Raw genomic sequence first — 14,572 nt, 5'->3', positions numbered from 1 at the left:
AATTACAATTAGATGTTATTCCTTGATTTTGTTATTTGAGCTTCAGTTTTACTGTTTATTATTTAGTTATATCAGCTATCAATTTGAAATGTCCATATAAAGTCTTTCTGTAATAAATTTTTAATAAATTATAATTTTAAAAAATTATTATATTAAAAGCAAGATAAATTAATTCTTACATTTTCACAATGCTAATTTAAAAATCTATTTAACTTGTTAGTTGATTTTAAGTTTTTTTTATGAATTTAAAATAGGAGTATTTAAGAATCTTAGAATCTCTACTAAAATTATAAAATATGAATTATTCTTACAGTACTGTACAGTTTAGAATATTTTATGGCATTAAAAAACCTATATTGTCTTTAACAAATTAATTGACATTTATTAGATTATATTGCATTAAATCTAGTAAACTTTTTGTAGTAATAAGTATTACTTAAATTATTATAAATCCATCTTAAATTTATGCCTACATGTATGGAAATCTTTTTACTACATACAGTAAACTCTTGATTATCCGCTGGTAGATTATCTGCGCTTTACTTTTGTTCTTTTTCTTTTTTTTGTAATGATAAACAATGATAAACAATGATTTTGTAATGATAAACAACGATTAGAATCTAAAATAAATTCATAGAGATGGAACTATTTTAAGAGTTTTGAGAACAACATACTAGCAAACATTCATATTCGTCGCTCAGGTGTTCACAGTTAATCAAATAATGGGTCTGCATATAAACATTGCAGCTTCAAGTGCAATACCTACTAAAAAGAGTATTGAAAGGGTGAAAATAGGGAGGTATTCCTAAAGAGCAAGAAAACATGAGTTATCACTTACAGCTGTTGAACTACAAATGCAGAATGAAGTTCAAATTTCAATTAATAAATTCTGCACCTATCAAAGCAGTTTCTCTTCCTGGATCATATTGTTATTATTTAAAGCAATGATATTGATAGCAAGTAGAGAAATTCAGTTTTTCCTGCCTTGTCTTCATATAATGAATGGGAATGAATTTTACTCAGTCATTTATTTACTGAACATATAACACATTCTTGAAACTCAAATCAGTTATAAAATTGATAACTAACGAATGAGGGTGGTCCCCACACAACACTTGAACCCTTAAATGAAAAAGAATGAAGCATGGCCTTTAATAAATTATGGGCCATATGAATGGTTTCAAAATTGCAAGTTAGTTTTATTACTGATAAGAGTTTCTAAAAATTGTGTATGTGCAGTAACTCTTTATAAGAACTAATTCAATGATTGTTTTGAACATTGTTTTGTGCACTTTTTTCAACAGTGTATGAACTCCAGAGTTGTGCTGTCTGCTTGTGGCTGTTTTATTTTAAGCTTCCTGCACTCCAACACCAAGAAACAAAAAAAGTTGGCAGACTTTTTCATACAGAAATAAGAAAAAGTAGGATAAGAAAATGTGAAGAAAACTGCTAATAATATTGATATCTATCACTTATATTTTAAAAATTGATGATGCATGTCTTTTTTTAAGTGTTTTGCGGATCATCTGTGCTTTGTGGGCTACGCAATTCCACGGATAATCAAGATTTTACTTTAATTAAAAACATTGCAACTAACTAAACTAATTTATTAAACTATCTATTAAACTTTCTGTAGCTTGTAAATGATATATTAAATTTGTTTTACATAAGATCTATAAAACTTTTTGATGCTAAATTTTTGCAATTGCGTTAAATTTAGACTATTCTGAAATTTTTTTTAATAAAAATCAGTTTTTTAAAAAAACTATGTCGATTTTATGTTTCTCTATATCTGTACTAAAAAAACTTCCTGTATTATTTAAAACATCACTGTTAACCTTTATTAATTATGTTAGGTTGGTAATTTATTTTTAAAAGTAGTTATAAAAATTCAATGTCTAACAAATAATCTTAAGATAATAGCAAATAGTAATTGCTACTTATACATAATATTTCTTAAGGTAATTTCTAGTGTGATTCTCAAATTACAATGTCTAAGAATTTTGAAGTTTTTTTTTCTCTTCTAATGTTTACAAAATTCATTTTTTAATAATTTTTAAAAACTCATTTTGATTGAAAAACAAGTCTTTAATAAGAAAGGAATTTGTATTTTCCAATAGTTCAGTTGGCAAATGCTACATCGATTTGGATTTAGTAAATTTTTTATCTCTGTTAATCGAGAAAATTATTTTTTATTTAAGTAATGAAGTATTCCTAAATGAAGTACTAATTAAGTATTTTTAATTTTACTATATCTTAAAAATTATTAAATTTAGTAATTGATAGTTTATGAAGTTCATAAACTATCATATAGTATAGGAGTTTTATATTTTAGCATTTTTACTGATATGTGATATGTTTCAATCAAGAAAAATTTATTTCAAGATTATAACATGCATAAAAACATAATCTTTTAAAATTAGACAAAAACGTTTGAGGCATTTCATTGTTTGAAATAAATGCATTGAATATATAACTGAATTCTTAATTAGTTAGTTCTAATTATTCTAGATTTCATATCATAACGCTACAAGCTTGTACTAAAAGATATGTGTTTATTTCCAAGTACATACTTTGAAAACAAGCACATATCATCAAAGGATTGGTGCTAGGATTCAACTGAGACAGCACAATTGGGATCAATTTTTTTATTAAAATTATAATTAAAACTATACAATTTTTCTTCTGTGAAATCATCGGACTTTCTCCCAAAATGGGACAATGCATTCCTTGAGAAGATGGACTTTGTCCTAGGCAGCCTTTGATCTGCTATTCTAGTCTCTTGTTTGTTTTCATTTGAAAATTGTGTATGTATCATAAAGTGAATGAAAGAAATTCATCTTAAAATGATAAATTGTGAATAGATTTGTAATGTAACATTAATTTATTTATTTTTTATAATTTAGGGACAGAAATTTATTTTTCCTTTGCTTTATGTTAAGAAAATAATTTCCTTTGTAGCTTCTAACTTGGAAAATTTCTCCATCCAAATTTTTTTCAAATTTGCATTAGTCTTGCTCCAAAAATTTTAATTTTGATGGAATATTAAATTTTGTTTTAATTATTATAGATAAATTTTTATCGATGATAAATTATTTATGCTGTATTAAAAAAAAAAAAAATTGATCATTCTAGGATAGAGTGAAAAAGGTATAACATTATTTCTCAGTGCTAAACTGCACCTTAACGAAAATTAATGGTCCTATCTTAAATATATTAAACATGTTTACATTTTGCCCTGTTTTAAAATTACATCACTAAAACAATTTCTACGTATGGAAAAATTACTTAATTTTCAGTAAATAAAATGTTCTTAGTGTTGTCCCTGTGATATAAATTTTTCTTTTATTTGGATCAGAAATCAATGTTTTGTCTTTTATACTATCATATTAAAAACTTCATTTAAAAACTCTTACCTTAAACTTAGCTCAAGAGTTCTTAAGACACATTTTCAAAAGAACATAGAAAGTGCAACTCTAAAAATAAATTTCCTACATTAGTACCAATTTTTTTTCTTATTTTTTTAAATGTTTTTAATAATTTATTGTGCTTTGTGTCTAGTAAAACTTTAATGTCAATGTTAAACAAAATACACTGGTCCAATTTTGAGCTTGATTCAGTTTGTAACAAAAGAAATAATTAAGAAGTACTGTTGAGTCTATTTCGTTTGAAAATTACGTAGTTTTATAGCACTGCTAATAGACCACTATGGGCAAAATCTCATATCTTTTTTTGTTTTCTCTGTGCATATTTATTTCAAGTTTTGTTGTTATTTGTAGCTGTTAGAGGAGTTTAAATGTTTCAGTGCCGATAATAGGACCTTGCGTGAACAAACATACTTCAAAGCCAGTATAGTCTAGATTTTTGACAAAATTGAGGCATATATTTACCTTTTGGCTGTAAGTCTATTAACAGTGAGCTTCCCTGTGTCACAAAATGAAAAGTTGACTAGTTGTCTATTGTAGATTTTTCATAATTAACATGGTTTTTCAAAGCTTGTTCATCGAGGAAAATAAATAAAGCCACAATTTAAGTGCTTTACTCTTAAAACTAAGCTATAATTTTAAACTATATATACCATCTTGACGTCAAAAATTACCAGGCTTTAGAACAAATAACTTAAATATTTTAATAGTTATTAAACTTATTTAAAAATCCCCGATTTGGCAAAATTTTACTACCTAGAAGAAAATTCTGTTTTTGCAAAATTTTATAATACCAGATAATGCAGCATTAGTGTAAGTTTTAAAATGTTAAAAAATAGACCACAAACGCTTTTCTTTATCATAAAAATGTGGCTTTTCTCCATAGTGACTTTTTGCGCCATTTTCAAAATAAGTTAGGATAAACTCGCTGGTTATAAATAGCCTAAACTTAACCCAACAGTTATGAGTAATTGTTGCAAACTCGAAGCAATTATGAAAATAGCATATTATTCACAAAAGAGTATTTCAAAGATGTAGCCTTTGAAAAACAGATTTGAGACTGTTCTAGGAATCTTTCGTGAGATGAGGTAACTTTTTAGCACATAATATGCTATTTTTAAAACTGATAAAAGCAGTTATTTGTAACATAATATAAATAAATAACTGATAAAACAGTTATTTATTTATAACTATTGGGTAAAGTTTTGTCCATCTTTAGTCTGTGAACTATGCTCAAAATGTAATTATGAAGAAAAGCTTTTTTTTTTTTTTTTTTTTTTTTTTTGAGAAAATGAAAAGCTTTGTGATTTATATTAAGTTGCTCCAATTGCATGATTTGGGTTGATAAAAATATGCAAACATTGGAAATCATTTTTTAGTTTTAATAATTTTTCTAACAGTCTCTTGCAATAATTTGTAATATTTTTAAATATTAGTAGATTTTAAAGCTCAGTGAATATAAGGCATATGGTTTAAAATTAAAATTTTGCTTTGTGTTAAAGGCACTAAAATCAAGTTTTTATTTATTTTTTTATTTTTTACCTTTCCTTGAATTTGAGTAACATCCTTAATTTGAAATGTAGTAGTTATATAGTAACAGTTAGCAACTAGTAATTGTATAATTTCTCAAAACTCCTGCTAGTATATTGCATAACTAAAAAAAATTTCTTAATGTTATTCATGAATTTATAAATAATATGGGACCAACAGTTTGAATTTTATATTTCCTTAGTAATTATTTTAGTTCCTTTTCGTATTCATTAAAGAAATTTATTTATGAGTAGAAAAAGAATCTGTCTTAAAAGTAATATGTTACTCATTGATATAAAATATTCCAATAAATTACTTATTATTGATTTTGTTTCCTTTTGTTTAAAAATTATTTTTTGATAACTAATTGAGAAGTTAATGATAGAAGCTTAAAACTGAAATGATTGTCAATGCTTGATCATATAATTTGTAGTATGACTGTCTTATTAATTATACGCATAAAGGGCACAGTACAAGATCATTATATATATATATGTAGTATATATAAATGCTTCATAAGTTTCAAGAATCGAAAATAGATGAGGCATTTCATAAGTTTCACGAATAGAAAATAGATGAGAACAGAATGTGCAGAAATATCTTATTGCTTACAAGGTAATCATGGTTTGCCTCATTATTATTTTGCCCAAGTATTTCCTATAATTATGTAAACAGGAGTGTTATCAGCAAATTATAGGTTATTGCTTTTAAATATTAAATTGGTGTAAAAGTTTGGGTGATGAACAAAGCATATTTTTTCAAGCTTAATGTTTTCGGATTTAAAAGTTTAAGCTCAGGCATATTAATAATTTATAAAACTTGAATATTTGTTTAAAATGTGTGTTATTTTTTATTAATAAACACTTTATAAAATTCTATTTTGGTTCCATTTTTATTTAAAAGGAGCTGCAAGTTGCTGTGATTGGCTCCTTACCAAATAAAATTTGTTTTTATCTATCGAATCAAATCAGATATGCATACGTTTTTCTGACAATAATACACTTTTAGATTAGATTTCAAATTCAACATTATTTTTACTTTTTTTTTTCTGATGCAGTTATTATTTATCAAAAAAACTTAATATCTCATTGCTAACATAAAATTGAACAATGACTTTCTTTAATAAAGTTTGCAAAATTGCAATTTCTGGTTTTATCAATCTTGATGGATTCAGCGTTTAGTTTTGACGATTTAAATGCACTCCAAAAAGGAAAGTTTGACTGTAGTGGGTAGTAACATAACAATATACATGTTAAGAGGATTATATGTAACTTAATATTTGTCATTTTTTATACTTTATGATGCTATCCCCACAATAGAATTGTTTATGAGATTAAATTTGGATAATTTTAACTAACTGGTTAAAATGGGTAATGTAATGTAACTATTTTAAACTAGCTTAAAAATAGGCTTTATTACTAGTTTCTAAAGCAGAGATAGTAAATCTTTTTCGAATAGTGTGCCAGTTAAATTACATTTAAGGTTTATTATTTTCAAGTGCAGAGTGTGCCACTTGTTATATTTCTTTTTAAGAACTAATCTCTACTTTTATCCATAATTACTAATCCATGGATATGATTTCAATTCAATGAAAAGCATTGTATAACTATACTTGCTGTTTAGTAAATAGTCTGCTTTAAATTTAAAACAAGACGGTTTCTTATGCGGATTATATAGAATTTATTAATGCTCACAACATTGTGCCAATTCACTTGCAAATTTTTTTTATCATTTGTAATTAAGCTTTGATTTTTTTTCTTTGCAACTCATGTCACTCACATACTTCCCAAGATCCTAAGAAAAAGCTAGTTTATCATACGACATAGATTTCCCTAGTTGAGGGGACACTATAGTCAGTCCTGAAAAATGCCAGAATAGTGTTCAATGATTTTAAAGAAATGTTCTTTTCAGTTAATGCATTAGTTTGAAAATATTTGAATACGAACTTTTTGCACTTTACATCATCTCTGTTCTAAAGGGTAACAAAATTTAAAGTTGGACTGTCATTTTGATACAAAACGAATATTTTTATTAAAGAACCAAGCTTATCAAATGGCTTTTGAAAGAAACAAAACAAATATAAAAAAATTTGAATATTTATTATTCAAAAAAAAACTTAAATACACTTGGACAGTAATAAAATATATTTACAATTCAAAAACATAAGTAGCATAAATAATGTTAATTTACTCACAAATAGTCTTTTCATTGTTTTTTTTAGATCCCAAAATAAGGGAAAATTATTCCAGGAAAAGCAATTCAGAATCATAATTTACAAAACTTTTATAAAAAAAAGGAACAAATATTACATAAAATTAAAAAATAGATGGCAAACATTTAAACAAATCACAGAAAACGAACATTTTTCATTCAGAAACATTTACTATCTAAATTTAAGTTTACATTTTTTTATCTTAACTTAAAATTTCATCACTGAATGATATGTTCATAAAACACAAATAGGAATCTAAATTTTAACAAATCAATCAAAAAAATTATCACTATTACTAATTTAGTTAGAGCAGGCTAATTTAGTTTACTTAGTAGTATTTCATTTTGTGTTAATTTTTGATATCAATAGTACAATTTCTTGCCAGTTGCAAGATTTGGATTAAAAAAATATCAAAAAAATTTATACAAAAATAAGACACATAAAGTGATTTATTAATTTTTTACATAGTAACAGGCACAAAGATGCAAACCTGTAGTGAAGCTTTTCAATAGCCCGGGAGCTATTTTACCTCGGAAAATTATAATGATGGAAATATTTTTTTATAATGTTAAAATGCATAATTAAACATTTAAAAATAAATTTCAATATATTTTTTTGCATAAAGATAAGAATTTTCGAAGTTTATAAATATCCAAACAAAAAAAATTTCTTAAAAAAATGCAGAAAAATATGGATTAAAATTAATAGTTTTCAAGACAGTACTAAAAAGGATCCTACACAATGTAAAAAAGTTCACCATAAAACCATATATTGGACTTATTAAGTAGTTTTTTTTTAAAGTTTGTAATCAAAACAATATAGGTTTTGGAAAATCTTGTCGTTTGCAACTTTGTAAATGCATTAGTTTTAGCTTAAAAAGTGCAAAGACGATAACCTATAAATCATTTTATCTACATTATTCAGAAAATTGAAATTTCAGATGTTCATTTACATAAATGCGTTTATCTTACAAAAGTTTTCAAAAATATTATTACTTTTCTCACTTTTAGTTTAGTAATCAGCATTTTTAATGGAAAATTTTTAGTAAATATTAAACTTTATCTAAACCTTTTAGGTACACATCAACCATTATAAAGTGGTAGTTTTATATTATTCTAAAATAATATTTGAATTTTTTCTAGTCGTTTTGTATTTAAAATTGTAGAGTTGATGGCATTAAGAGGATACTGAGATTATTCATGCCTTCCCAAGAGAAAAATAGAATACCAAAAAAAGCTGCCAACTTTTTTCTGTGTTAGAATAGGCCTTCCTTAATGTTCAGCCGAACGTTAATTTATCGCAGGTGATGCTGTGACCAACTCCAACTAAATCCTCAATCTGCAAATTTATTTTGGCCCCTAGTAATGAATTTTATTTAGTGCTGTTATTTAAAGCTGATACTTAAAGTTAAATTATGGGGCAACCCAACCTACAGATTGTCTAAACATGTCAAAATTATCTTTGAAGTTTTGCTCAATTTAAAATTCTTTTTATGTTATAGACATTTTAAATACATTAATAATAGTTGCAATTTTAAAATTAAATCAACTTAAATGAAGTCTTGAATTAAACTGATTTTTTGAGACTCCAAATTTATGAATCTAAGCCGTCGCTTATTTTACCACTCCCTAAGTTGAGCCTTATTTTAAATTGTGCAAAATTTTAAAGCTAATTTTACATTTCTTTTTAAAAAAATATATACAGTTGTCCTATATTTTTTTAATACTAGTAAAGAAAAAAATACAGCTTTATTCAGTTGAGGCAAAAACTAATAATGATAAAATTTATAAATGCCATTAAATGAATTTTCATTTTTTTTTTTTAAATATGTTTCCATAAAAACTAAAGTTAAAATAATTGCTTTGAGAAAAGGGTTATTTTATCTACTCTTTAAATTTGCGAGTTTGCTTATTTTAACTGATTTATGTAATAATTTTTCCACGAAAATAGACATAGTTCTTGTATTAAATTAAAAAAATATCAAAACCATTCCACATAATTTGAAGCTACACACACTTGGCGCCTACTATTTTAATCTCACTTTTACTCTTTGTGCAAAGAAAATTTGTCGTGTGCAATTAAATTTGTAAAACATTCCATTAAATATTCCATTTCAACATTCACTTGGTTTCAATAAGATTTTTTTTAAATTTATTTAAAAATAAATAGTTGCAGAGCTATGTTTTTCGCATTAAATGCATTACGGAGATTACTTATACTTTTTCTGTTCACTCTTTGTTATGTTTATTAAGAGTTATAAGTTTGTTTGTTTTTTTTCCTCAAAAAAAATAGAAGTCCATAAATTATTACAGGTATATATGAATGGAAGGCAGAATTGTGTCCTACTGACGATCTTGCATCTCCAATAAGCACTTCTTGTGATCAATTTCTTCATAATCGTGACTGTTTCTTAAGTTGCGTGGGAGGCCGGAAATGTCAACAAATACCTCGTCCGAGTAAAGGTTTTCGTTCAATAGTTGCGGCTCAAATATGGCAGCGCGTTTCTTTTTTTCCAGGATTTCATCCAGGGTCAGTCTTCTGTCCAAAGTAGCCAGATTGTTCATATATTCGGTAGTGTTCAATCTATCTCTTGAAAACCATCTAGCTCTAGTCACCTTACTGTGATCTGAAAAATAAGAATGAATGTTTGATAAGTAAATTTTAATTAACATGGTATTAATTAACATGGTTTTTCGTAATGACCACCCTTGCTGTAACTGTAAAATCTTAGTCTATTAACACATTAGGAATCGCAACGAAAATGAATATTTCAAGAGAAGGAAAAACAAAATCGCTATCAAAATCTAAATTCTAGTGAAGAAGACGGTGATTGAAAACTTTAAACTCTTTGATTGTCGAAAAAAAGGGAAAGCAGAGTGAAAATGCAATTATTATATTAATTATTAGATACACCGCCTAGTTTAGACAAGCAATCGAACTGCAATCACCTCTTCCTAGTTAAATCAAATTTCTGCCGAGGTGGTTAAAACCACTGGTAGAAACCGGTTAAAACCGGCATGGCAGAAACCCTTTTCTGCCACATTTGTGGCAGAAATTCAGAAAATGACATAAAAGTAAGTACTGAGATTGACATACAATGGATAATTCATAGAAAAAACAATTAAATGTTAAACAAAGTACAATTTATTTACAAAGTTATCACCATTCAAAATCAAATATTACATTGTTTGCACTCTGCAGTAATATATAACAAAAGACAAGTTTTGATGCAGTTTCTAAACCTAAAAAATTTCTCAATTTGCTATGCACGAACGAGAAATTTGAGAAGAATCTCTCAAGTTCAGCAGAACTAGCAGGCATTGCCTTCAGGGAACAAGCAAGATTCGTGAGAAACTTTCATCTATTGCATATTTTTGAAAACTGGACCACCATGTAGCAGCTGGGGTAGTTGTCAAAACTTGACAGGAAAAATAAATTTCAGGAAATGGGGCCGATTTGTTTTATATAAATATTTGATATACTGCACTCTTTATAATTAATACAAACAAAATAATATATATTTACAAACAATGAATTAAAAAGATTGTTACAGTTACATGGAGTTACATTTTTCAGTTTATTTAAACAAAATGTCATAAAGCAATTACTAGAACTAATATAGACGTCCTTTTAGTTTCTGCCAGTTTTTACCGGTTATAACCAGTTTCTGCCGGCAGAAAGCTAACCCTGATTATGTTAGAAATAGAACAATTGGCGATCGAAANATGTAGCAGCTGGGGTAGTTGTCAAAACTTGACAGGAAAAATAAGTTTCAGGAAATGGGGCCGATTTGTTTTATATAAATATTTGATATACTGCACTCTTTATAATAAATAGAAACAAAATAATATATATTTACAAACAATGAATTAAAATGTTTGTTACAGTTACGTGGAGTTACATTTTTCAGTTTACTTAAACAAAATGTCATTAAGCAATTACTAGAACTAATATAGACGTCTTTTTAGTTTCTGCCAGTTTTTGCCGGTTATAACCAGTTTCGGCCACTGGCATGGCAAAAACCAGTTTCTGCCGGCAGAAAGCCAACCCCGATTATGATAGAAATAGAAAAATTTTGGAATCTTTTTTTTTTTTTCTTCGTGATATTTGTATTATTTCTCAAAAATTAGGCTATGTATTAAAATACTGAATTCAAGTAATTTTAATGAAGAATTTGTAATTATATAACAAAGACATGACAAAAAAATTTATGATTACATATTTACTAACAAAAATATTTTTACATCGTACCGTACAAAGTAACGTCAGTTTTATTTATTTTATTAGTTTTATTTTACAGAAGCCGCTGAGGTGTGGTAAAAGAAAGAAATAAACAAAGACAGTTTAGTTTCTCCTTTTAGCCAATTTTCGAACAATTTTCATCCTCAGGCAGGATGTGGTAATAAACTCACCTTTCCCCTTGTAGACAAGTAAGAAAACACGGTATTTCGAGTTCAGAACGTTTTTTTGTCGGAAAAGGTAATTGGCTAAACTTATTGCTTGAAAGTAAAAGCAACAAAATGATAGATTTGAAAAGCAATAGATACTCAGACCCCTCCCTCCTAAAATACGGTATAAGGAGAAAGATATTAATAAAAAAATATACGCTACAAAACACCAAATTCTACAACCTTAACAAAACCACTGAAGTTCATCTTTATTTTATTTTATTTTATTTTAAAACCGTCGTTGAACAACCGAAACTTACTTGTTGGGTTCCAGATAGTAAATACTTCAATTTTAAAATATTAGTTGGTTTTAAATTATTAAGCGCATTTTAAATCTGATGTTTTTCTGTTTATCCAAAAATGTTTATTTATCATCTTGGTAAAGGGCCACATTTTGATTAAGGCTCTTCAAATGCTTGGAGATATTAAAAAAAAATCTGCATTCGACTGGTCTAATCTGATTTTGTAAATTAAATATGTTGTTGTTACTTATTCCACTTGGCCCAGAACAATGCTAGACCAAGTTTAGAAGGGGATTAAGTATACACAAACTGATTACCATTTAAAGGTATATTCCCCAATAAGTAATATAGTGCATAGAAATCCGATTGTTAAAGTGTCATTTCTTCTTTTTGATGGTTGTATAGAACAAAACTGCTTTAATGTTTAAAAAATTAGTTAAGTGAGCTTTAGCAGTTATTCGAAATAATAATTAATGATTAACACAGCAGAACTTCAAATTAATTCACAAATTGTTAACAAAACCTTTATAATTGGGGAGGGGCCTTCAAATATCAACACTCATTCCTCAGAAAAAGGAAAAGGAATTCTATTTAAAATAAACACTTCAACCGGACGCTTGTGACACTCAGCGGGAGACCTTGATGAACAAGGATATAAGATGACAACCCAAGAATATAAGCGAAAGAAAAAAAATTTATCAGCAGTAAACAAACGTCATTCCCCCACGATCAAACATGACTGAATCTCAACCATCGCTCCATTAGCCACAGCTCGTCCTAAGAAACCGATCGTATTACCCAGCTTTTTTCTATTCCTTTTTTACCCTTTTAATTTAATGGCACGAGAATTAAGCAGTGTTTATTATCATCTCTTCTCGAAGAGATAAAATAAGAAATATTTAAAAAAGAGGTCACGGTGGCTGTAAGGTCAATGAGCCTTCGAGTGTAAAACTATTTGATGAGCAGTGGAAGTTTCAGTAAGTTTATTTTGTTGGAGGGATATCGTCTGTTTTTGCTTGTCAAGCATAAGCCTGATTTTTTAACCCTTCCGGCAGATTCCAAAGGAATGCAGGTTACTCTGTCAGTGATGTTATGTTTTTGTTTTGGAGGCATAGAAAAGGAAGTGATATGAAAAGAATATAGTGTAATATTTTCCAAAATTAAATTTTTGGCGGGCATATATATATATTTAAATTTGTTAAATGTTTTCGGGCAAATTATTAACCCTAATTTTTGTGCAAATGACTAAAACAACTTATTGGGTTAAGTGTGAACTTTTTAAGGATTTTCGAGCATTTGTAGGAAATGAAATAGAAAACTCATTTTAGTAAATACAAGTCCCTGATGCAAACAAGTAATTTTTTTCTTCGTTTTCTTTATTTATTTTTTTTTGTTCCAGTTATTAAGATAAAAAACAATGCTGAATTTCCTTATCTAAAATATACACATTTTATTTGATTTTTCACTCTTGTGTGCTATTTAGTCAATCAATAACATATAATTCAATGCTTATCGAACCTTTCAATGCTTATCTAACTTTTTTAAGCTTTCGATACGCATTAGAAGGAAATTAAAAAGAAAGAAGCCTCAAATATGATTCAAAACTGAAGATGCCGAGTGTACAGAACGAAATTTTCCTTCCGTTCTGTAAATAAAAATCAGCTTACACTAGAAATACGAAATGTTCTCTATATATAAATCACACCACAATACCTTACATAATTATGTTAGATGATTAATGGTTTTTACTTATCATTTTTAATGTTTTTCATTCAAATAAAACTTCGTTAAATTTCTAACAAAAGAAAATATCTAGTTATAAACTTGGTTAGATTTAAGAAAAAAACAAAACAAATTTAGCAAAAAGCTTATCAATGCATGGAATAATGAAGTTAGACCTGGCGCAGCAAAATTTAAATCCATTATATAGTGATTGTGCAACATAATTTAAATCGATAAAAAGTGAGCAACCTTTTGAGGGAGAAAACGCATTTTTTTTATGCGTTTCTTGTTATTCAACTTTTCCAGCATACTAAAAAAATATGAAAGGGGGAAAACAATGTTATTTATCGGCGGACTATGGGATTTTTAAGAAAATATCAAATTTTTTTCCCATGTAAATCTGAGTTAAATCTGAGTTAGGACACTTTAAAAAAGACAATTAAAAATAAAAATATAAGCCTAAGTTTTATTATTAATAAACATTTTTATATCCAATCATTTAAGTTTCTTACAAAATTAAAACAAGTCAATTGAAATATTAAATTTTAGATCATTTTTAAGCAGAAATAAATTTTGCTTTTGTTGAAGTCATCTGCATTAGGATTGATTCTTAAATTTGCTAACACAATTAGGAATTTTAGATGCATATTAAAGGAAATTTTAATTTTATTGTGTTTACAATAGAAATAATTAAATCCCATGCATATCATGATCATAAAAACTTACAGCAATTTCTGGAAACCTAATTGCTTATTCATAAATGTTTCCAAAATTCAATATAATTTGAGAAGTCAAAATTTGTATGGATTTTGACAAAGTTCCCGAAGTCGGCGGCATTATTACTATTTATTTTATTTTTTGTTCTTCAAAAGTATTTATTTTATTTTTTGTTCTTTATTTTTCAAAAAGTATTCGCATGCGAGCCGCAGTGGGTTAGGGCAGTGTTTCCCAAAGTGTTACGCCCCCAGGGGTACGGGAATAGTTTAGCGGGGG

The 14,572-nt window shown here is 27.2% G+C and overlaps 1 protein-coding gene across 1 annotated transcript in view; it reads right to left on the bottom strand.

Annotated features, from left to right (window-relative positions):
- Positions 1-7,035: 7,035 nt before the first annotated feature.
- The window catches only part of LOC107446595 (uncharacterized), a 45,443-nt gene continuing 37,906 nt past the window's right edge, over positions 7,036-14,572 (bottom strand). Inside the window, exon 2 of the mRNA XM_016061279.4 lies at positions 7,036-9,793. Within this exon, the coding sequence (XP_015916765.2) occupies positions 9,510-9,793 (284 nt within the window). The 3' untranslated portion in view covers positions 7,036-9,509. The remainder of the gene's footprint in view (positions 9,794-14,572) is intronic.

This window comes from Parasteatoda tepidariorum, chromosome 6 (genome assembly GCF_043381705.1).
Source record: "Parasteatoda tepidariorum isolate YZ-2023 chromosome 6, CAS_Ptep_4.0, whole genome shotgun sequence".
Lineage (NCBI taxonomy): Eukaryota > Metazoa > Arthropoda > Arachnida > Araneae > Theridiidae > Parasteatoda > Parasteatoda tepidariorum.
This window is presented reverse-complemented; position numbering and strand designations above follow the sequence as displayed.